Source organism: Cataglyphis hispanica, chromosome 1, assembly GCF_021464435.1.
Source record: "Cataglyphis hispanica isolate Lineage 1 chromosome 1, ULB_Chis1_1.0, whole genome shotgun sequence".
NCBI lineage: Eukaryota > Metazoa > Arthropoda > Insecta > Hymenoptera > Formicidae > Cataglyphis > Cataglyphis hispanica.
The window spans coordinates 9,138,390-9,164,187 of NC_065954.1; the positions used below are offsets into that span (position 1 = coordinate 9,138,390).

The window sequence follows — 25,798 nt, forward strand, 5'->3', positions numbered from 1 at the left end:
TTTGCATTCATTTTGTATCCACAATAGGAAAATTTATATTTTCTTTTGTTAAAAAAATTTGTCAGTTAAAATTTTTGTATAAATACTTAACACATTCACGTGTTAATTTAACATATTACTATTGTGTTAATTGAACTCAAATGTTAAATTATTGAAATCAATAAAAAAAGATATAAAAATAATATAATGTACACATATTTTTAATTTTATACAATAGATATGTTCCATATTATAAGGCATCAAATAAATTTCGTAAAAGTGGAAGGCTTACGGAGAATCCAATATTCGATTGGGATTAGTCAATTTTCTAATTACATTTTTACGAAATTTTGTGTGTGACGGCCTTTATTAATGGCAGCATTTATTTAAAATTTACAAATAAAAAATATTGGTTTTATTCTGTAATAGGAATGAAAATGATTACAAACCATCAATAATTTTTTTTCTAATTTAATTTTATCATTAAAAATGCTAATTTTACAAAATTTTTTTCAAATTACAATAAAGTATGCATTTATTTTGTATTGAAATACTAACATAGTGTCACCATTTAACATCCATATTACATTAAATTAACACAAAAATTTACGTGCACCGTTTGAGACACATGTGACGTATAGTATGTTAAATTAACACAAATTTTCCAACTACCTAATTCCGACTAATGGGCGCTCTTTGTGCTTCCGCAGGTGCATCTGTACTTCAGCGCGCTGCCGGAGGACAAAATCCCGTACGCGGGTAGCGCCGGCGAGCGCGAGCGGGTGAAGCAGTTGCTGCAGCAGCTACCGCCCCACGACAACGAGGCGCGTTACTGCAGCGGTCTGACCGAGGAGGAGAAGCGCGAGTTGCGCGTGTTCGCGGCGCAGCGGAAGCGCGAGGCCCTAGGACGCGGGCACGCGAGTCAGCTGGAGCGTCCGCATGGGGCGGGATGCCGCGAGTGCGGACGCGCGATCGCGGCCGGCGAGATGGCCGTGGCGGCCAGTCGGGCCGGACCGGCCGCGCTCTGGCATCCCGCCTGTTTTGTCTGCTGCGTGTGCCGACAGTTGCTGGTCGATCTTATCTACTTCTGGCGGGACGGCAGGCTTTACTGCGGCCGCCACCACGCCGAGACCCTCAAGCCTCGATGCTGCGCCTGCGACGAGATCATCCTTGCCGATGAGTGCACCGAGGCGGAGGGTAGAGCGTGGCACATGCGCCACTTTGCTTGCCTCGAATGCGATCGACAGGTAGGAATGGCGATGATGATGACGACGATGATGATGATGATGATGATGATGATGATGATGATGATGTTGATGATGATGATTATGATGACGCTCGAGATTTGAAGCGAAAGATGTGTTTTTCTTGGAGTAAAAGGACAAATCGATATTAGAATTATATACTTTTGCTTTCGAGATAAGATAAGAGAAGAACTTGAGTTTTGCTCAAGATCATAATTAGACCTCGGATTTTTATGCAGAAACTTATTTTTCAAAGCAAACTTAATACCAAATAATATCAGATACATAAAATTGTTTTCAAATATATAAAATCTGTACAAATATATATATATATATACAAAATATGCAAATATGCATGTATGCACGGAATATGCGCAATAAATATATAGATTATAGATAAATATGCGTTTTTAGAATGCTTTTTCGATAAAGCAAATTTTTATTTTGTTTTTACTTTCTTAAAAAAAAAAAACGCAGTTACATGAAAATCCGAAAAGTCTAATAATTTTCTCATAATTTTCCAAATTAATTCTTTAAATTGTGTTCGAATAATAAATATACAGTGTTCTGGGTGAATGAAACTTCAGAGTTTTATAGGAAATTGAACTTGGAACAAAAAATTTCCTATAAACAAAAATCCCGAAACGTTTTGTTAAAAAATTATAGCTAATAAACTTCGAAAAGTCATGTTTTTTGAATATTTTTTAAAAATAATTTTAAAACCTTTCATTCATTTGAAAAAAATAACGAAATAAATCTGATGGGTAATTAAATGACAAATTAAATTACATCAATTTCATTTAATTCTGATGAGGCGTTCAAAAGAAAATAAGCTCAAAATAACGAAAAAAGCAGGAACTTGAAAAAAATCACCTTTCGATAGCCTTTGTGTAAATATTATATTCACAGTGCAAACATTGCAAATGCAAACATAGAAATGTTCTTATTGATCATAACTAATTATTTATAGAATAATATTTAAATACTTAAAACTAATTACTTAAGTACTTAAAATTTTAATAACTAATTGTTTAGAGAGAGTTTATTAGTTATAACTTTTTAACAAAGCGTGTTTCCGAACCTATGCTTACAGGATTTTTTTTTGTTTCAAATTCAATTTTCTATAAGATCCTGAAGTTTCATTGACCTGACATTCTGTGAAACATTCTTGGTGTCGGTTTATAAATGTCGGAGCAAATATTTCACAAATTGATTGAAGTTACAAAGAAATTTAATAAGAGAAATTAGTACAGTTTTTAGTCCGCAATAAAGCGCATGTAAACAAATGTTTTTGCTTGTAACCTTTTCAAGTTATGAAGGCCATTGTTTTTTTTTAATGCCCTATTTTTGTATATGCAAAGTCTCCAGAAGGTCTATAAGAATATGCAATAAAAAATAGGGGGTTCCATTTACAAAAACACAGATGATCTTTATAACTTGAACAGAGAAAAAAATTTTTCTTTACATGTGGACTAAAAAGTGTGCTAATTTTTCTTATTAAATTTTCTTGTAACTAATTACGCGTTAATTATGAGATATTTGCAAATATGAGATGACATAAAAATATATTCGGCTATTTTATAAAGAGAACGAAATTCTCTTCGTCGGCATCGATTCTCGAGTCTAGCGGTATACTTGCACGCTTGTACTATCGGGGATATCGTACGCCGTGGATTTAATGATTACGTCGTTATCAAATTTACAACCGCGTAGCAATTCATAATCCCGCGCCAGCTGACTCTATCTTCTGGGTACGTCTTCCGAGTTAGATAACGTCGCTCTCGGACGTACAGAAGCAACGCGCTTTCCGCCTTACTCCCATTATATCGGGTGTTTGCTGTAGTGTGAACCGATGAATATATATGTGCATATCATACGTAGAGGAAACTTGAGAAAAATTCCAAGAAAGAGTAAAGTCCTTTGTATTTAAATCTACTCGATGTGACTTTTTTTTTATTTTATATTAATAATATACGATAGAATGAGAATTATTTTCCCGTTGAAAGCATTGAAGAATATAGTGATAGTAGATTATTTATTTAATGAGTGTTATAAATAAGTATATAAATGTATTTCTTTGGGGAAAAAATTTAATAATAAAAAATTGATAATTATGATATAAAAATAATTAAATAAGTATGAATTAGATTTAGTTGATAAAATAAATTTTTTTTTAAGTTATTATTTAATTTAAAATATAAATAAATTTTTGTATATTTATAAAATTTAAATAATTTTAAAATTAATATTTAATATTTAAAATAATTAAATTAATGAAAATTAATAATAGAAATTTAAATTTAATTATTAATAAATTAAAGTGCCAGCAATTGCAGTTAAACTTGAGATAAAAATAAATTTATAATAATTAATTAAAATTATATATTTATAAGTAAAAAAATTAATTAATTTAAAATTTTATTTATGGTGAAATATGATAAAGTTAGGAAATTAATATGTTTAAAATTATTTATAAAATTTATTTATTTTTAAAATTTATTTTTAGTGTACGTTTGCGATATATCAGAAACGTACATTTGAAGCGAGAAGTCTGTAAGAACCTTTATCAGATTGCCGCTGTATGTAGAATACATGCTTCAATAGAATAACCGGTCACCGGTATACTAGTATTATCACTAAAGCTATGCTTATTTCTTTGAGATATTTTATAACTCTTTCTATATTCTTCGAAATCATGCCTTGCTATTTTTTTATTATAACATATCTTATAACATTCTTGTTTTTTTATTAATTTTAAATTTTATGCTTTTTAATTCTAAAATTGATAATCTTCGAAAATTTTAAATCATCCGAGATATAAAAAAAAAATGTATAAAATGTAGGGTAAATAATTATTTATTCAAAATTCAAGGAGAATGTTATTTCCGAGACCCCTCAATTTGATAGATGCATTGATGGGTATATTTGATAGATTTTTTTACTGAGAAAAAGAATGCTGCAAATTACGATCAATAGTTTTAGAAATATTAATATTTTAAAATTTAAATTTTTTGAGGAAAAATATGTTGAGATTTTAAAATTTTGGGCAAGAAGCTATTTTAATAGGATTTTTCATCAAATATTTTAATATAATAAATTTTAATTTTGTTTTAAATATATTAAAATTTTTGAAACGAATTAAATTTTTTTTTAAAAAAACATCGAGATTTCAAAATTTTTGCATCGCAATAAATGAACACATATATATAGAATAATAAGTAAAGTGATGAATAATAAATAATAATGGTAATATGTAAAGTAAAAATTCGCTCTTCAGACATGAGATGGATTAGATTAGTTTTTTTTTTTTTTTTCTCGGGGTAAAGGTGCAGGGAGAGAGGCCCAGCCTATTGATTTTTCTACACATAAATAAATGAATTTGCTACGAATAGATTTTATAAAACATACATGGTGTCAGAAAATTATCATCAATTGTTGTGACGAAAAATATTGCTGTAATTACTTTTAAAAATCGATATCTCAAAAATTATGAATCGTAGCGTATTGCGCTTTGCGGCATTCTTCTTCTGATAAAAAAATCTTACGAAAATGGCCTATCAAATTGAGAGGTCGCGAAAATAATATCTTGCTATATTTCTATATATTTTATATAAAATATATCCCATGCTCGTAAAGTATATTTTTTTATCTTTCGACCGGGATTTACCGCCTCTCTCTTTTTCTCTCCCCCTCTCCCTCTCCCCTCCATCTTTCACGATAAATTTATTTCTCTTCCGCTCGCAGCTCGGCGGTCAACGATACGTGATGCGGGAAGGTCGGCCGTACTGTCTCAGGTGCTTCGACGCCTCCTTCGCGGAATATTGCGACAGCTGCGGCGAGCCGATCGGCGTCGACCAGGGCCAAATGTCGCACGAGGGTCAGCACTGGCACGCGACCGAGGCCTGCTTCTGCTGCGCTACTTGCCGCGCCTCCCTCCTAGGTCGGCCGTTCCTGCCGCGACGTGGTGCCATTTACTGCAGCATAGCGTGCAGCAAGGGAGAACCGCCGACGACACCGAGCGACTCCTCCGCCGGCCCGCCACCGCCCCCACCGTCCTTCCTCAGGTAATACACTCGACGTCGTTATTTCGCATACCACCTCCTCGTCTCGCACGATGTCACGGGGGGCTGCTTTCATTGTTCTACCACCGGCCATAAACCCGACGATCGCGGGGTGAGGGGTGGGGTGGGGGGGGGGCGGGGGTCGCGCGGATTCGTGCGGCAAAAATTATTGCTGGTTAAGAACGTGATTACACGAGCGCGCCGAGACTTTCACGAAGTGCAACTGCGAGAAATTATTACGGTGGCGATAAATTTTACTAAAAATGAAACCATCCAACTTATTAAAGCGCAGAGCTAGAAAAAGACACGGAGTCTCCTGACTCGAGCTAACGTTAAAGAGCCACGAAAATACACAATATATATTTAAATAATAACTCTTTCCGTCACATATAATTTAATAAAATTTAAATATTTTAAATAAATCCAAGAGGTTTAACAAACGAGTCGATATTGTTTTAATTATTAAGATATAGTTTGTTCCTGATTGCCTTTAATAAAGTACTTAAAATGGCAAATCCCATTAAAAGGTATATCAATGATAATCTATTTTGTAGATGATATTTTCGAGATGGCACATTATCGCTGATGTAATTTAACAAAGCGTTGAATCATTTATGCTTAGCTTGTTAATGCGTCACCTATACATTGATACCTTGCATGATTGACTTTAAATTCAGCTTATATACATAACGACGTCGTTTAAGAAACGTGTACGAGGCGATTCTAATCTCGAATCTAAAATTTATTATGCTTTTAATTGTCGTGTGCTTTTAGCGTGTCGGCTAAATGTAAGCATTATTTAAATCCAGAATGTCCAGAATCCAGAAATCCAAATAATTAGCGACATTTCACATGTTAATTACTTGACGAGATAAGGATCTTAGAGAAAGCTATTTTTATCTCTTTCGATAAACTAACAGCATAATTAACTTCAAAATACAAAAGAGATGGAGAATATATTTTCTCTATTAAAATTAAATCACACATTCAAGATAATATAACTCAAAATATTTTTAAATATTAAATATCGTAACTTAATTTTTTTTCATGTAATTTTTTTTCTCTTTAACAAATTATATGATGAATAAAATATCTAATATTCTTCATCACACAGGAGCGGTAGAAGGCAAACGGTGGCCACGAGCGAAGGTTCGTCGAGTCCACCGCCACCTCCTCCGCTTCCTCCAGGCTCGAGGCATACCCTTGGATCTCCTAGAAACTCACCTCGGATGACCAGAAGGCATCAACAAGTTTCCGCTTCCTTAGCGACGACACCCACCCAAAATATCCTTAGTCCCGAGTTTATCGCAGAAGGAATTCCCTCTAGTGGTTCCAGGCCCAGTGGCCTTGACAGGGTATTACTGGAACGAAATCTCGAGAGACTGCTACAGGAACGAAGTTCTCATCCTGAGGAAAATCGCAGCGAGTTGGGAAGGTATTTTATTATTAAAGAATTTATTGACGAGCTATTAGCGACTTAAATTCGAATTTTTATGATTGTGAACATTTCTAAATAAAATGTGAATAATATATAAAATATGCTCAAAAACTAAAAGCGTAAACATATCAGGTTTAAACGTGGCAAGTAAGATATATATATATATATATATATATATATATATATATATATATATATCGGGGAAATTAATTAATTAATTTAGAAATTGAAAATATAATAAACACATACATATTAGGCTGGTTTTTGTTTTCAAGGGATACGTTAAAGATGCAGATCATAATTTCGTTGTAGGTTGATGCAAGCGCGGGATCGAGAACCTCTCAGATGCATCCAGAATTGCTCACCTTCCCACGCGTCGAGTATGCCGGAACTGCCGCCACCCCCGCGGCCGTCCTCGGGAGCATCGGTTGCAGCGTCGACATCGACCGCCGGTGCGACGTCCGCCGGCGTATTGGCGCAAGAGTCAGCGATGTCTCCGGTCAGCCCCGGGATCGGAGCCAGCCAGACGGATCCACCGACGCCGACGTCGCGACGCGTGCGATTCCAGGGGGATCTGGATGTCAACGATCACGGGGCAACGTCGCGCATCCCTCTCTCGCCGATGAACGACCGAAACTCATCATCGTCGCCCTCACCGCCGCCCATGTCGTTGTCGAGAACAAATGTGTCTCGATCGAGGAGTCTACAACCTGACGAAGTCGCCAGCACCTCTACATGGGGTATGTAAAATCTTTATTCTGTAGAAAAGGAATTTGAAGAGGAATATCATTTTACTTTGACATTTATAATTGAAAAAAAGGCACTATTTTCATTCAACATATGTTTGCAGGGACAGCTGGCACGTCTAGGTCAAGGATAGACGGTGAGGATGATGATGCCGAGAGCTGCTGCTCGACGTGCAGTTCGTCTAGCAGTTCGGACGAGGCCGCGGCATACGTGCTGCCACCTCGACGAGCTTACGGCGGTGTTAGAATCTCTTATGTGCCGAATGATGCAGTGGCGTGCGCACGAAAACGCGCGCCCGTGTCTTCATCGTCATCGAATCAAGCTCAGAGGGACACTGAAAAGTGCGTCGTGTCTTGATGACTCCTTCTTCCATGCTTCACGAATTTTAATGTCGTGTCGTCCTCGTGATCATCATTTGGGGGGAAAAAACGAGAGGAACGATACCAGAAGAAGAATTCCTACAAAGACTTGACGCGCTTTTCAATATCTTCCTGTGACATGTTTCGTACGCACGCGTGATGCTTACTGCGTGGATCACGTGTGCGTGACAACGTGAAAACAATACTCATTTAATTTATGTAAATATCGCAAGCTCTCTTCCGGGACGATCGCCGCGCGCCGCCACGTTCCAGCGGACGCCCGTCCCTCTATTTTTAATACCCCATTAATGTATTTGATAATAATAATGACGACACAAAATAATTCTGCTTGTTTCTACTATTATAATATTACCCGCCAATATTACCCGCTACGATACGAAAATATGCGCAGTTATATTGGACGCTGTAATAGCTCATGTTTTTTCTTCGCAATCGATCATTTGCAAGATCCAAGCTGTTTAGCGTGAGTATACCTTTTGATTATACGCTATTATCCTCTCGAAATTACATCATTTCGATGTTTTATCATTTTTCCGATAAACGATTTCGATAATCGCTTTCGTTTAAGATAATTTTCCGCGAAAATCTTAAGATAACACGGATAAAATATAAAGCGAAATATTTGCTGTGGATAGTTCATTTCGTTAATTAATTTTTCCTAATGCAATTTGTGTTGTTATGCGTTACTAATTAATTAGTTTCATGATTTTATTTCTTGCGTTACTTTCATAAGATTGAATAATCGTTCAATCATAATATTTTAATTAACGAAAGATAAATATTTTCTAATTGATACATTGGAAACGATATATGTATAATTATTTATATGTTTAAATTTTCGATGCGGAAACCGCTGCGCTTCGTGGGACTTCTGCGATAATGAATTCGTAAAGAACGTCGGCCTGCTTAGAACAACCAGATCTAGTCGAACAAATTGTGATTGGCCGCTTTCATTTTTAGACGGGCGCGTTATGGAAATCTCTAGAGTAAAAGCAACGAGACAAGAGTGAAAATTAGAATATATACGGTCGAGTGGCGGAAAAAGCGAAAGTAGTAGCCCCTCTTAGAAACAATCAGTCACGAGGCACGGCTTTCCGATGAAAGTATTCGTGCTTTCTCTCATCTGACAGGACCACATTAGACGCTCCTGGGGAAGATGTTGCATCTGACAGCACGTCGGATTAGCTATTAGCCCTTTGAGTTTTTTATTCTTTGATCTTGAATCTTTCGAAAGATCATCATTAGCATACGCGCGTAGCATACAATCATACGCCATTAAACGTATTGCTTAATCGACATTTTGAATGATGTCCGTCTCGCGTGTTGGAATGACAGAAACATTTAAGATAGAATATGATAAGCCAAGTGCCTTCGATTAAGACGTAACGAGCTTGTCTTGTCTAAATAGGAGAGATCGTTTATTCTTTTATCTATCAATTCTCTTTAGGATGATGATTTATTTCTTGCATATCGATGTAGTATTTAAAATTTTTTTTTTTTTTAAACTTTAAAGATGGCATTTCTCTAATTATTTTTATTTATATTTTTAGACTGGATCATCGCAATTAACAACGAGATATATTTAAATATTGAATTATTTGATGCTACTTTCAATATTCATTGCTTTACAAATGAAGATAACGGTATCGTAATGAGGATATTCAAAACAGTTGAGATTATGGAGGTGACAGAGAGAAGGTATTCTACCAAAATTTACATTTTTCAATAAATGGCCATCTTGATTAAGGATTAAGGCGAAGACAAAGTGAACGACTATAATTTAAGGATTCTTCATTACCACAAATAAGTAAGTTTTTCCTTGCAATATCATGATTTTGATATATGTATATATTAAAATATCATCTTGTGATGACGCATAATAGAGCACACATAATATATGAAAGAAGCTCTATAAAGACTACTAATCACTTTTGTATACAAATCTCACATGATTATGATATAGTACAAACAAGAGACGAGATTTAAGAAAAAAAAAAATGGACAATAACAGTGAGTGAACGGCAGAACTAGAATGCGAATCGGATCATGTGCAATTAAACATCGCGTGCCGGAAAAAAAACAAAGTAATTTGATATCAAAATAATGGCTGTTCGGCAATGAAGAGAACTTTTTCTTACGCATGAGCGCAGCTAGAAATATATATATGCAGGAAGTATGGGCGCGATCATGAGGAGAATCAGCCTCGGGGGGAGGCCACGCCGAACACCTCCATCGGGGAATATAATTGGACACGCCTTTCTTTTCGCACTGCGCGAAAATTGGCATCGCTCTACGTGTGCGCGCGAACTGGGCCATGATTATGCAACTATCGCGTGCGAAACGTGATTTCCGAGGCGGTAGCTACGCGATATAATTACACATCCGAAAAAAAAAAAATGCGCTTCTCTCTTCTCCCTCCCTTTCTTTCTCTGTATCGTTACGTTTTTAATCTTGCTACACAATTTTGTAATTTATCGGAGAAATGGTATCGAGTAAACGTTATCTCGATTCTTTTGCAGCAAAATTTGGCAATGCCTATCTGAATTCAAATTCATCCAAGAACGAAGAACGTACAGTTAGACGTATTAAAAATTACGAAAATTTAAAACTGAGAAAAATTAATACGTTAGATAAATTATATAACGTTTGAAGATTGCAGTATCCTTTCAGTCGTATTTTCTCAATACAAGGATTAGCTCTTCTTATTTTATACCATCGGAAAGATTCTATCACGAGGTTCTACGAGCTTCCGTGCGCATAAAAATATAAAGATTTGCTACAATCTCTATTCACGTTCACCGCGACAAGATAGGCAAGCTTCTCGTTACGTCTGATGGATGGCAACGCTACACGTATCAGATTCGCCTTATTCTACCTGGCGTATTCGCCGATTGATCGATGACACGTAATGCGGCGCAGTCGTTATGATCAGCGAGCGAGACGCGATCGGCCTGGAACTCAGGCTACGAGGTAGCTAAGGGGAAGGAAGAGGAGACGGTGGATAGGAAGGACGACGTGCCTTCGTGACTTCTTCTCGAGGCCGACCGAGGGAGAGGCCGCATTCCGTGCCGCGCACAGGAGAAAGCCTCTCGTACGCGTTTTAGCCGCGGGTGTCTTCGGACGACACAGGTGTAAGCGAGTGGAGTCTTGTCTCTTTCCTTCTCGTCCGTGCGTCCGCTCCACTGTGTCCTGTCGACGAAATTCCTCGTCGATCGAGAACATGACTCGCGGCTATTTGCTTTTGACAGTATACGTTCTGTCGTAGTAGTATGTCATCTCTTGATATTACGCGACTCTTTTTTCGTATTTTCCAAAAGAGGTTTATATCGGGTGTTTAAAAGAGGGTCAAATATTTTAAGGGGATTTAGTATGCCTCTAAAATAAGTTAAAAACTCTTAATGAAGTGGTGTTTGAAAAAAGCACGAGATTCTCTTTTGCGGAGACGCAGAGTTTGCACAGACATGGAAAGAGGTTTTAAGCATCTTCTTTAATAAGATCAGATTAAACATCAACTGAGTTATTTTTTTATATAAATTATAACAAAAATAAAAATTTCGAATAAAAAATAAAAATTGTAAAAATATAGAAAAAATAATATTAAAAAAAAAAAAAAAATGAAAATATCTCTGAAATGGGCTCATTTACTGACCTATGTTTATTAAGACTTTTCTATTTGTTTTTTAGAGTAAATATATATTCCCTTAAAATATTTTATTCTTTTTTTTTAAATACCCTGTATAAACGATTGTTTTTTTTAACGCGATTTAATTAATTTATAATGGATTTTATAATTGTCGAAGTATATTTTTCAGATTTTTCGTCATTCGTGAATTATGAAATGATAATTTTGGAAAAAACTGTATTGATTTCGATTTTTATTCTCAATAATTCTTTCGTCATTATTTAGTAAAACCAATAGAGATACCGCTCAATATAGCGATGCTTTTAACGATATTCATCTCACGTTATATTCTCACACTGAGAATCACTTGAATGAATAAAAGCATCCACGTAACGGGTGTGTTTCGTAACGAGTACTAAAAAAAAAACTTTGATAACTTGATGAAGAAGTCTCGCTGAATAACTTCCTTATAATCCCACAGTTACGTAATGTATACGTACTTAAAAGAAAATAGGATTTATATATTTGTTCAAAGAGTTCCAAATCTGCGTAGAGCAAACCTGTTAAAACTTCCTTCTTTCTTCTTTACGAAGCGTCTTGTGCAATGCTCTCTCTCTCTCTCTCTCTTCATTGACTTGATTCTGATCTCTCGACGAAGGCTGAGAAAAAAAAAAATGATCAAAGGCTTCGGGGTTGATCATCTGCGCTCGATCATCATCGGTACCTTCGAGCAAAAATCAATGCATGACCCTCTCGCCCGCTTTCCATTCCGATCTCCAGTGATCGGTGTGGCCGGTAAGGAACATGAGAGGGGGGAGGGGGGGGACGGGAGGGCTGCACCTGCCTGCGTGCGTGCGTACGTGCGTGTACCTCGATCGTTGATCCATTTGGATAACGATATTAGGACTGGAGTACCGCTAAACGGCCGCTGTGTCCGGTTATCATTGTCGATACAATATGTATGTATCGATACATGCATATCAAGGCTCCCGCATATATATTTCCCCCCCCTCTCTTCCTCCTTCCCCCCCTCCCTTTTCGTGTTAATTTTGTATATATATAAAATAAAAAAAAAAAAAAACTTGGTAAGGTGAGGCAGATTGATCGAGGATGGCATCGACGATTCGACGTTACGCTGATAATATTCGTTTTGCATTCCAATCGCGTAAAAAAACACGCACGGCTCGAGAACCGCTTCTCGAGCACATACCAACGCAAACGACTGCGCAACAGTTGTGAATGGATGGAAAGCTACGTATGAGAAATTCATCTACTCGAGGAGAGACGCCGTGTCCAGTGCTGCGTATTTGGGACGCACAATTCAGCGTGCGAGAGGAATGGCGCTTTCGGGGACTGGTGGAAGGAGAGGGGTGGGGGGGAGGGAGGGGGAAAGGGCGGAGGAGGAGGGTTTCTCGGAAAAACTTTTTGATGTCATGAAAATACATTCTCGCGTTTTGAAATGAAACGAAGAGATCTTAGAAAGGCGTAAATCTCGTAGAACGCATCTTGCCGCTTATCGTTGCGATTGCCCAAACGCAGTGTTTGCAATTATCTAGATGAGGTTATCTAGATAATCATTTAGATGAAGCAATTGCATTATCTCTCATCTTTATCTAGATAATGGCAAGATGTATTATCTATATTTTTATCTTAGATGGAGAAATGCGTCATTTGCCTTAAATTATATTATCTAAGATTAGTAAGCGCTTTATGATTCTTCAATATGTTTGGTTCTTACATTTAGATCCGACGAAGAACCAAAGATAAGATCCTATTATATTAAAGAATCACTAAGCTCAGTATAAAATTATAAGGAGTAGACTTAAAGTGTGTTGCCTCATACTATCTTGTGCATAATATTTTCTATTATTTTTACTGCCGAATGTAATTTTTTTTTCAATTTTGTGCAATTTCTTCTATTATATCACAGTAAGATATATATTGAAAAAATATTTAAAAAAGTCTATAAGTAAATATATATATATATATATATATATATATATATATATATATATATATATATATTATTTTAGTTGTTACATTTTTTCCTTAATTATTTTTTTTTAAAGCAATATTATTTTAGTATCGTCTAGATAAAATGCATTATAATTTCATCCATTATCTAGATAAACTTGAAATAAATCATCTTTATCTTATCTAAGATAAAATTTTATTATTTACTTCATTATTTATTTTTTTGCCTTATCTTTATCTAGATGATTCCAATATACAAAACACTACCCAAACGTTTGCGCTTACGATTGCAATTCGGAAAATTGACGATTTAAGATCTCGCGTAACATGTGAGTGCAACTCTACTCTAACCAGCAAAAGTGCACTCATCGGAGATGCGACTCTCGTGAGGATTATATAATTTTTATTTTACGCAACGCGCCGAGTGTTTCAAGGTAACTCAAACTTACGGAAATGGCACACGGATACAGTTTTCATACTTTTTGCGAACATCGCGAAAAAAAATAGGCAATAATATTCGCGAATAAAATGTTTGAATTTTCCTATTTTCCCCTAACGATGAATCATGAAATAAGATTTACATTAGAAAATACGTTCATTTTTATATTCGTCTCGGGAAGAAAATTTATATACGCTTTGCATACGATACCATATGATTATTTATCGTATTGTATATTACGAAAATTGGCAAAACCGCATATATTGCATATTTATGATTCATTAGAATCTAGGATATTTCTAAAATACATTGACATCAACTGTCGTAACGTGTCACCGCGTCGGTCTCTCTCTCTCTCTCTCTCTCTTGTATCTCGGTTATCTTGTAATGTAAGCATAAAATTGCCCGGCTTACGGTATCGCGCAATCGAAATTCCACCTGTGGCCAGTCTCATATGTTGTAAGATTATTTATTTTTGTATTTAATTCATATTGCTTCATGCGTAAGCCAACGGTACCTGTCTAGCCTCGTAATCTCATGCTTTTCACATTTGAGAAATCTCGTAGACTTGAACCGATTGTTCTCGTTTAAAATTTGTTTACAATCACACTCGAAAGCCATATATATGCACGTTCACGATCCATTATCGCGAACGCGGGAGAAGGAACGGGCGCGATTTGCACAGATTTGTAGAAATCGCGGACGAATATGAGGGGATTGTTGTTTTGCGAGAAACCGAAGCACGCGAGGACACCCGCGGTGCGGACATGGAATTTGTCACACGGCGAGTAGAGTAAAGGTCCGAGAGGAGGACGCGCGTCTCTCCTCCGCGGACATACAATTCATCCCATTGGAGTTTTCAAGCTCCACGTCCTCTCGGCTCGCCCGAGGAAGGCAGGTATTCGATGGAGCGCGGGGACGCAGAGAGAGAGAGAGAGAGAGAGAGAGAGAGAGAGAGAGAGAGCGGCCATGCAGTCAGGTAAGAAAGCGGGCGAGCGAGTCCTCGGCGAGGTGAGATGGTGGGAGAGCGCAAAGTGAGTTTTCGCTGGCTGGCGCGCGTAGTAGAAGCCGATCCGTCAGTCGACTACGCGATTCCGCGCTCTGGTGCTGGTCTCCGTCGTGTCTTTTACTCCTCCGTTGCTCCCCGCTGCATCCCAGCGAACTGACTGCTTTCAGTTTCTCTTCCCTCCGCGATCGTGTAACGCAAACATCGATCAACGGCTACATCAAAATGGCCGCGCGCTGAGAAGGAAGTTTGAGAGTCCGAGTTGTCCTGGGATCATCTTCTCGGCCGAGGCCCTCGACCTCCTCGTGATACTCCGTTCTCGCGAGGCGTTTATTCGACGATGACGTCGGCGCGGCGACAAAATCTTGGATAGAATCTCGCGCGGAAGGAACAGGAAGCAACGCTCGAGAAACCGCGGGTAATTTGAATTTAAGGTTTGCTTGTTTGTGTGATGATTTTTATTTTTTAATTATTCACTTACTACTTTTTTTTTAATGCGAGTTTCGCTCTCTCCTGCGGAGTTACCGCCTGCTTGTGAATAATCCTCGGCACGGTGTTGAATGAACAGGCGCAACGCGCGATAACATCGACTCTCGCTACGAGGTCGACGGCATCCATCGTCGCTGGTTACGTTCTCCATGAGAAATATGTTGATGTTAGTCGCCGTCTCAAACATGACGCAAGTGTAAACCATGGGAGTCGAATATCACTCGAGTAGCGCTCTTGAGCGTGAAACGTCGTCAATTCTCGATTCCTTTCGATTTCGAGAATAAACGAAACTCGAGAAAGTGACACCTTTTGACGTTTCTCGCTTCGAAATAATGTTTTTCGAAAGCAAAACGGATAAAATATTAAAGTTTATGGAATAAAGTTCGTTTATATCCGCTTAATAATAAATAGAAAACCATGAAAGTCTGTGAAAGTCAACATGTAAAGAGATTAAAATTCGACTGTTATCATTAATATAATGATCCGGAATATAACAAATTCATTAAATAATTTATATAATAAAATTTAAAAAAATATCGCCTTGTTTTATCGCAACTACGAAAAATCGATCCATTTTAAATTTGTAGCTAATCGGTAAAAAGATGGATAAATTTGAAGAACATATGCCTTTTGATAAATAATGTCTATTGATAAATAATTGTATATTATTTAAATCGCGTTAAATTGATGAGATATAAATTCAACTCGCGCAATGTTTATATATTCGCGTTGAGATGAAAGGGATTGTCGCACGGGCTTGATTACGGTTACTTCATTAAGTGCACCGAGGCTAACGAGATGAAATGATAGGGGACCGGATCGTATCGGTCGCAATCTCCAATTTCAAGTGCTTTTTATCGTGGAGCGAAATCCTCGTCGGAGGATCCTTCCACCGGCCCGAACGTCACGAAACGCAGCCAGCCGTATTATACCGTTCTCTTATTCGACTCCGTGTCGTAACATCGGGTATCGGGTTTGTTTATTTCGAGGGAAAACGGAACGGCAAACGCCGACGGCCAACGAGAACGGGATGTTAATGAGTTCGACGACGCTCGCTTGGAATGCCGGACTCGCTCTCCATAATACATCGCAGCGGCGTGTTCACCATAAACGTCTCCCCGCTGCGACTTCTCCCTCCCCTCCCCTCCCTCCCACACCTCTCGCTCTCCTTCTCATCGCGCTGCGTGTCTCCTCCGCCTCCTCCTCACGCGTTCGCGAGATAACATCGCGGCCGCCGCGTTGGTCCAGGTAAGAGAGCCGCGAAGTTGCAAACGAGCGCGATCGACAGACACGCGTTTGAGCTGCCAAGGCCGTTCGAGGAATGTCGTCGAATAATTCGATGGCGAGTAGACAATCGGCACGGCGTCGTTGAGTCTGCTGGAGTCAATTGTTTTTTTCTTTAGGTCAATCATATTTTTCAATAATGCCTTTGTATAGTAGAGAAGTTGCATCAGTAAAGGTGTGCGAGTAGATGAAGAATGTAGACGAGAGGTATTTTTTTTTTTTTTTTTAATTATGTTTTGATAAAAATCCTATTATTTTATATATATTTATTTCTTTTTATTTATTTATATATATTTATTTCTAAAATACCTTATATATTTTATTTTATATATATTTATCTCTTTTTATTTATTTATATATATTTATTTCTAAAACACCTTATATATATATATATATATATATATATATATATATATATATTTATTTATTTATGTCTATTTGCTCTTAAAAGAATTAAATGATTTTACATTAATAATTGGAGCAAAATAAAGAGGCTTATTAATTTAAAATTTTAATTTGATTTTCATATAATTCGTATAATATATCATTAATTTGAAATTAATAATACCACGCACTGCTGTTTCGCATGTATATTCTACGATTAAATGTACTTTTAAATTGCACAGTAATATTTCTGACTTTCATTAAGCATCATCTGATATCTAGCACCGTCGTAAATTCATTAACGTTAGACAACATTTGCAATTACACGAGCAATTAAGCTATACTCTCGGAGAAAAAAAAAACATCGTCGTTAGAATTCAGAGAGAAAAAAATCTCAGGGACGCGCGAATCAGTTTTGCGTCGCATTCGGCGTCGCAAATACAATAGGCGAAGCCCTCGAATCCGAAGTGCGATTAGAGCGAAGGACACCTGCCACTTCCGGCGTCGCGCCGACTTCCGTGTTTGTCGTTTCCTTTCGCCCTTCGCCGCGACGGTGACGGCGAGTTCCGAGATTCCGGGGCAAGGCACGACGGGATAGGATCAACGGCATTCGCCGGATAGCTTTCCAGGACGTAACGAAGGAGAACCGTTCCACGTACGCGTTGCGGTCTTAATCTCCATTACCATTTCTTTTCGCCCTGCAACCTCCCGTCGCCGCTCTCTCGTTTATGCCGCAGCTCGCCGTGTGCACGCGGCTTGTGACGTATCAATGAGAACGATCGGCGGCTCCTTCCCGCGTTTAAAAGGCGAGCAGTGACGGATTGATATTCTTTCAGGCCCTCGCTAGACAAGTCTTTGTTTTAAATTGTCCAATTTAAAAAGAAATAAATATATATAAAATAAAATATATAAGGTGTTTTAAAAATAAATATATATAAATAAATAAAAAGAAATAAATATATATAAAATAAAATATATAAGGTGTTTTAGAAATAAATAAATAAATATATATATATATATATATATATATATATATATATAAGGTGTTTTAGAAATAAATGGCCAAACTTTAAAAGCATATTGTTTTATTGTACAGGGTCGATGAAACTTTAGGTTCTTATAGGAAACTGAATTTGGAATAAAAAAGTTCTTTAAACATAGGTCCTGAAACATTTTGTTAAAAAGTTATAACTAATAAACTCTGTGTAATTATAAGTAATTAAGTGATGATCAAAATTTAATAAAAATATTTCTATGTTTGCATTTACAATGCACTACATAACTATGCGCTTGATTTCATACATTGACACTTAGTTTCAATCTGTATTTTTAATGTTATACGTTTTTACAATATTTGCGCTGAGGATGGCTAAAAGAAGGGCCGAAACGTCCGCTATTTAAAATTAAAATTAAATAGATAAAAAATTCGTAATCATCTTGTAATTTTTTATAATAAACTTGTGCCCTTAATACCGCACGCGGCTCTTGTGCCATTACTCTTATATTCTTGATTGCATTTACAATGTTTGCATTTCGAATGTAGTTTTACAAAAATCATCGAAAGGTGATTTTTTTTAAGTTTCTGCTTTTTTCGTTATTTTGAGCTTATTTTTTTTTAAGGATGTTTAATAGTAGCAAAAAATTGTCAAAATTAAAAAGAAAACATGTTTCTTACGTTTATACTGTTTGAAAAATTAAAAAAATAAATTCGGGTTATGAAAAAAATTGAAGAATCACAAAATAATATGGATTTTGACGTCTTCGTAAAAGAAAATAGTTGTAATTAATATTTTTCCTAATTTATGGCAAAAACTTTTGATCGTGAATATTCTCTGAAATCATCTGTAAAAAACAATGAAAAACGAGTAATTTGCAGAAAGAGAGAAAGGGACAGATAATATTTTTCTACAATTTTTAGTAAATAACTTTTAAACGAATAAGTGGATCTAAATCAAGTTTTGCACAAATATTTATTAGAATTTCCTTAATATATGTGAAAATTTTTATTTCATTGGTAACATTTTTTCATTGTCAAATTTGTCAATAAGTGACACTACAATAGGCGATTTTCCATAAGAATCAATAGTAACTTTAAATTTAAATAATTTCCAAACCGTTAAGAGAATTGTGCTTAGTTTTTGCACAAATATTCAGAAGAAATAGTAGAACAATCTATGAAATTTTAATGCTTTTGTTAGTATTTCGATATATGTCACATACATCCTTAACATCTTATCAAAATTAAACGAAATTAGTATAATTTAGTTTGTTATTCGATTACCCATCAGATTTATTTTGTTACTTTTTTTCAAATGAACGAAGGGTTTTGAAGTTATTTTAAAAAATCATCAAATAACGAAGTGTTTCCGGATCTATGTTATAGAAACTTTTTTGTTCCAAATTCAATTTCCTATAAGTCGCTGAAATTTCATTAACCTCATTTGGAACACCCTGTATATTGTAATTTATTTTATGATATCTTTCTTAGTCGATTCAATCACCGATCTTCTGAAGATCGAAATTATCGGATGCTAAAGATTGGTACGTGGAAAATGGTTAGATATCTATGACGAAACGTGTTTAAATGTAGTCCTTGTTGCGCATTAAAGTTGCTCATCCTTTCTAATATATATATCTGGCTGTGTGCGATCAAAAATTTTTGGTGACTAATGTGCATTAGTCATGCACACGAATTTCTGAAATGCTTTTGCACACCAGTCAGCATATTTAAAGTAATTTTTGATTCAAATAGAATATTTTAAAATCCTTCAACTTCGTGTATTTGCTTAATATAAATTTGATATCGGGGTAATTATCTTTTTTCATTCTCCGTATCGACTACTTTTATCATAATTTTTAAGTAATAAATGCTCCCGTATATTGATACATCTATACATCCATATCGACAATAAATGACTTCAATTAATAAAGACGGGCCGCATGAGATTGACGAGGAGAGATGGCCATCTCTTTTATGTTTATCTTCTTTCTCCTTCCAAGAAGACCTCATGCGGTTTATCTTCATCAATGCGATTTATCAATTAATTTATTGCGCGCATCAATTTCGCTCGAGCGTTGACAGCTCCTGTCAGATGATCGTCCATTTCCCGGCGAAAACAATAATAACTTTGAGCTCTCTCGCGTGTTTCTGATTCGTATTGAACGATTCCGTAATACTTGTTCCATAATACTATTATTACATATTTGTACTTCTCGCCTCTGAGCAGTCATTGGAAGGAACAAACTTCATCAAAATGCTGTGGAATTCTTGCCTGCTTCGAGCGTACAATGAAGCTATCCTATTTATGCCAAGCATCCTCAAACTTCTTGATCTCGAATCTTTGTTTTGACATATTTAAAATTTTCCTGTTTCTCCATTGGATTTTGACAGTACAAGTCTAACATAGAGTTTACAATATAAAATTTGATAAATTAATTTTACCTTTTATTTTATGTTGACATTTTTTTTTCTATTAATTAGAAATGTAAAATACATTTTGGGATAATTTTCTTCTCTTCTATCAATTATATGGCATTGTACCATCTTGACAAAATTCTAATTTAGATTTAAATTCCTTTAAAAAATTCTAAATTAATTTAAATTCTAAATTAATTTAAATTTAAATTTAAATTCTAAATAAAAATTCGAAATTAATTTAAATTCCTTAATTATTTTTTAAATAAATAATCCTCTTTTTTTCACAATAATTATCTTTTCTTGATATGTCGTCATCGATTTGGAAAACAATACTCCATGCTTGCTTTGTTTGTATATATTTAATATACATATTCCCTCCCGCGTTTATGCTTCCCACGTGGAAATCCGATGCCTGAATGGGACCGTTCATCGCCATCGGCGCCGATGTGTCATCTGTTCCAGCAAATCCTGCAACGCGCAGGTGGTTTCAATCCGCGATATTTTCACGCCATTTGACTTCGTTCGCGTGACAAGCTCTTGACTAGAAGGAGTCCATTCACGAACACGTCGCCATTTATCGGTCTCTTTTCTTTGATATGCAAAGACACTGTTGGCGCGAGAGCTGTGCTTTCTTTGCGATGCAACGCTTAAACGTGATCGAGATTCTCATCCGTTTATTCAGCAAACTCGATCGATACTAACAATGAGTAAATAAAGAAAAAGCTGTTACTCGCTCCGTATTTGCGTATCGTCGAGTGTTTCTTTCAAAAGATTCGGCTTGCTTCCTGCGAGTAGTCGCCTCTCATGGAATCTCGCGTGAGGTGGAAAAGACGGGGCGGAATTAATGACGAGATAATTACCGCCTGCTACGTGCCCATTGTTCGCCACCGATCCGGACGTACGCACGTACCACGACTCGCGGTATCTCGACTTTGATGACTCATGAGCGTGCCTGTATGCCGCAAATAATATACGCGCGCTATGGAAAGTATGCATACGCTTTACATACTCCCAAGAAACAAAACGAATATCTCGAGAGGAATTCGCGTTGCAAAATCCAATCTCCGCTAATCTTCCTTAATCAAGAATGTAAAATTACGATTGCTTTGATAGAGAAAGTAATAGGGAATAAATTAATTCTGAATGTTAAATACAGGTAGGACTTAGCTTATACATTTTTGCGTGTTTTCACATCTTGTAGTTAGAGACAAAAGAATTAAGTGCCTTTAAATTCTTGATTATACGTATACATTTTAATAAAAAAGTTGATGTGTTAATATTTATTATCATTGAACATTGCATAAAAATCTTGCGCTTTCTATTTTTAATTATAAACAGCATAATAAGGACTACATATAATAAGGACTTACATTCAGATATTTTTTTCACTGGGGTACCAAATAACTCGGATACAATATATTTTTTGACTATTCTATTGTTCATCAAATATACAATTTTGAGAATATTTTTGCAGTATTATTTATGAATCTTTATAGAATATTCTCGTGTTAAAAGAATATTTTATAAATCTGCTTAGAATATTGTATTTAGTTACGGTCTCATTTTGAACTTCTATGCAAATTTATAGTTTTTTCACTTTATTAGAATATTCAAATATTTGCTGAAGGAGGTTTATAGAATATTTATAGAATAGGTTTGTGCTATCTGGGCATATATATTTAAAAATAAATTTTCTCCAAAAGTGCATGAGAATAAAATATTCGTAATCGACGATTAGGAACACTTCACAATAAGAAGATTTAGTTTGAAAATGACCTAACAAGAATTCAACCATGGATCTATAATAGAATTCACACTACCGAAAAGAAGAATTCGATAGGATATAATCAGTTTCGCATGCCAGTCTCGTCTGGTCCTGATTTAAAGATGACGCGATGGGCCGCTTTTTTAAAAGCTTTTGTCATGAACGAGTAGAAAAATGACTGCAATATTTAATAATTGAATAGCAATTTTAATAATTTATTATTTAATATAATAATTTAATGTTTAATATAATTTTAATAATTTCATATTTTAATATGATTATTTAATAATTTAATAATAATAATAATAATTTTTTAATAATATCATAAATCATTTAATAATTTTATTGTTCGACACATCTCTCTCTTTTCACAAATTACGTACAGCCTCTCTCTCTCTCTCTCTCTTTTCGCTCATCCCGATATTGTACCTTTTCCGTGCGTCCTTCTACCTTGTCAAGGGAAATGGTGGAAGTGGTGGGAAGGAGGTCGCGTATGCGAGTATCCTTCGAATTATGCGATCCGCAAGATCTCGGCTCGCCGAGCACGATCGCGAGGATCGATGGCACGTCGAGGAAAAGTATGCTGTTGCTGCTGCTTCTCCTTCTCTTTCTCTTTCAAGCACCACCTCCATCTCGTTCACCTGTCTCCTCCACGCCGCGCCGAGCACACGTCAGACTCTTCTTCTGATATACTCGTTACGTGTTTATTTTGCAATTATTACGTTCTCGCGCCTGGCATACCGATGTACATCGTCGCTGATTAACGGGTACGGGAGTTGTGTAAAGAAAAACGAAACACGGCGAAAGCTACCGGTAGCTTGTCTGCGAATGTACTTATGTAGGTGTATCTCGTGTTCCATTAGTATGTTTCCGGTAAAATACACACAGAGATGCTCTTCATCATTACTAAATCTCTTCCCTATGTATTATGACATATGAGAGAAATATTTGTTATTATCGCTGAGCATCTTTCCTTATGAAACTATTTTACTTTGCACATTCAATTATTCTTTTACTCGATACAACTTTGAGTTTTAAAAGATTGATTATACCGCTCAACAAAAAAATGACTTTTTTTCTAACACCGAAGCGGGATTGATCGTTTCTTTTAAGTTTTTGGATATGAATCCGGTTTTGAAATTGCTCCATCACGTCAGAATTTTGGAAATGATGGACTCAATATGGCGGATGTCAAAACTTAAATTTTTATAATATTGAGTCCGCCATATTGAATCTACTAATTTTGAATTTGATAATTTTGATATTGGATTCGTATTCAGTGTTCAGTAAACAAACTCTTAAGTTTAAATATAACCATAAAGTATATAAATATAATCCTAAGTTTAAATATAAACATAATTGAAAACTATTTGGTAAATCGTCAATGGTCTAAGTCCAAGCTAATTTCTGCAATACATCCCGTATTTAACATGGATATCTTATTAACCATAACCTACATAAAAAATTTCTTTTGAGAGTTGAAAATCTTAATAATATACTTTATTTTGCAATAAGACTTCTCCAGCATACATTGTACCTATAATATGACAAAATTCGTGAAAGTAGCCTTTTTTGCAACTTTAATTGAAAATTTTTCAAAATTCTGACGTGATAGAGCAATTTCAAAACTGAATTCGTTTTCAACAACCAAAAATCTACAAGAAACACCTAGTCCCATTTCGATATTTGAAAAAAAGTTATTTTTTGTTGAACAGTGTTATATATCGAAAAAATCAAGACTTAAATATCTGTAGATATAATTCTCTATTCAAATCGGATTTGTAAAAAAAAATAATATTTTTTTTTCTATTTATACAAGCACAAAGTAATATGCGCATCAAGTTTCCCATAATTCAATATATCAAATGTGTGTGCGAGTCCATCCCCTCCTCTCCCTGCCCCGATTCCTCGCATACGTGAAAAATCGTTCCTCGCACAAATGATTTCCCACGTATCTACGTGAGCGGGCGAATTAGCAGGCAAAAGTGCTCGATCGTGCAATTCACACAGTGAAACACGTCTTCACTTTTCACCTTTCGCATATCTCACGCAAATCTTCTCCTTATTCAAATCTTAGAGGCTCGTGTACCTAACCTAACCTAATCTAACCAAAAAAAAAGTTGGATACGATTTCGGCAAACTCATGCGAAAATTCTCATTCTTTATCATTTCTTGACGAGTGAAACTTTTACCGTGTTTACCTTTTCACTTCTCTTCCTTTTTTTTTCTCTCTTCAAGATATCATTATACGATCGAAGCACTCAATATAATCGCAGAATTTTGGAACAGAATAGAATAAGTAATGTATACTTGAATATGAAAATAGAAATCTAGGAATTACGGAGTCAGGCCACTCTTTCTCTGAATTCTCTTCAATTGTCTCAATTTTTTAATTAATTCTTTTAATTAATTTAAAGTTACCTTGTTAACTGTGCCCTGATTTTATTACATCCAACATTAATATTATCATGAAAATTCTAAGAAAAAATAATATGTGTTTCCTCGTGTATTCGGATCCAGATCGCGAGTGTGGAAAAGTACGGCTGTAGTCGCCGATCTCCGTTCGAGGATCGATGGTAAAATAACAAAGTTCATCGCTCGGCTTTCAGATCGGCCTGGCCGGAGCGAGCAGCGAGCCACTGGTGGACGCTCATGCCGGGCTCAGACGGAAGGATTCATCTCAGGAGTGCGAGAGGAAATATCGCCGGTGAACGCGGAAGCGTCGTGACGTCTTGAAAGAACACCATCTCTTTCTCCATCTCCCTTCTTTCTTGCCTTCTTTTAAACAAACTAATTTCCTCCTCTCGAACGAGACTACGGAAGGATGTCGCGGAGAACGGAACGAAACTCGGCGCTACTCGTCGTGCCGTGTCTGACGTCGTTGCTGCTGATGCTGGCGACGACGTCCTGGAAAAGCGCGCGGGCTCACGTGGCACTCACGTTCCCACCTGCCAGGCAGTACGACCTGGACTTCCTGGATAATGCCAGAACACCGCCGCCATGCGGCATGCCACGTGGTGAGTGTATTTACGATGATTACTATTATTGTTCGTCCATCGGTATAACGCCTTGCGTGTCGCCTTTCATTCCTTTCTTTGGAATTTCTGAACGCTCAATTTAAAATCAATTTTCTCCACGGAGGGATATCAGTATTTAATTGTACAGTGAAAAATGTAAGCGGAGATTAATTTGGGAAGGACGATTTATAAGAAGATGCTCACACGTTATTAGAGTAGGTTTAATTGCTAATGAAATATATAGCTTGTTTCACGGATCATTATTTAAGGAAAGTTATCATTAAGTTGTTGAGTGCGAGAAAAAGTATAATACTTTCATAATTATGATTGATGCATTGAAACCTTTATACTGTTTTTTTGTCGTAATTATTATGATAAACATCAGTTAATAATTATATTGGAAAAAATAATTATATTGGAAAAATATGTATTAATTTATACATATATATTATTATTATATATTATTAATTTATATATGTATTAATAATACTTTGTTGTGAAAATCGTGAAAATGCGGAAGTTAATATTATTTTGTTTTCGAGATACATTCA

General features: G+C 36.0%; 2 protein-coding genes across 9 annotated transcripts in view; both read left to right on the plus strand.

Moving 5' to 3' along the window:
- LOC126849826 (protein prickle) overlaps nucleotides 1-8,171 on the plus strand; it is a 147,123-nt gene extending 138,952 nt beyond the window's left edge. For all 4 annotated transcript variants that reach the window (XM_050592115.1, XM_050592132.1, XM_050592123.1 and 1 more), the window contains 5 exons: nucleotides 690-1,226; nucleotides 4,968-5,287; nucleotides 6,399-6,719; nucleotides 7,035-7,462; nucleotides 7,573-8,171. In XM_050592115.1, the coding sequence (XP_050448072.1) occupies nucleotides 690-1,226; nucleotides 4,968-5,287; nucleotides 6,399-6,719; nucleotides 7,035-7,462; nucleotides 7,573-7,826 (1,860 nt within the window). In that variant the 3' untranslated portion in view covers nucleotides 7,827-8,171. The remainder of the gene's footprint in view (nucleotides 1-689; nucleotides 1,227-4,967; nucleotides 5,288-6,398; nucleotides 6,720-7,034; nucleotides 7,463-7,572) is intronic.
- A 6,770-nt stretch (nucleotides 8,172-14,941) lies between these two features.
- Nucleotides 14,942-25,798, plus strand: part of LOC126849621 (uncharacterized) — a 31,313-nt gene continuing 20,456 nt past the window's right edge. For 2 of the 5 annotated variants that reach the window (XM_050591650.1, XM_050591641.1), the window contains exons 1-2: nucleotides 14,942-15,308; nucleotides 24,840-25,247. In XM_050591650.1, the coding sequence (XP_050447607.1) occupies nucleotides 25,055-25,247 (193 nt within the window). In that variant the 5' untranslated portion in view covers nucleotides 14,942-15,308; nucleotides 24,840-25,054. Of the gene's footprint in view, nucleotides 15,325-24,839; nucleotides 25,248-25,798 lie in introns of all 5 variants that reach the window. The other 3 variants (XM_050591623.1, XM_050591659.1, XM_050591633.1) reach the window with 2 other exon arrangements.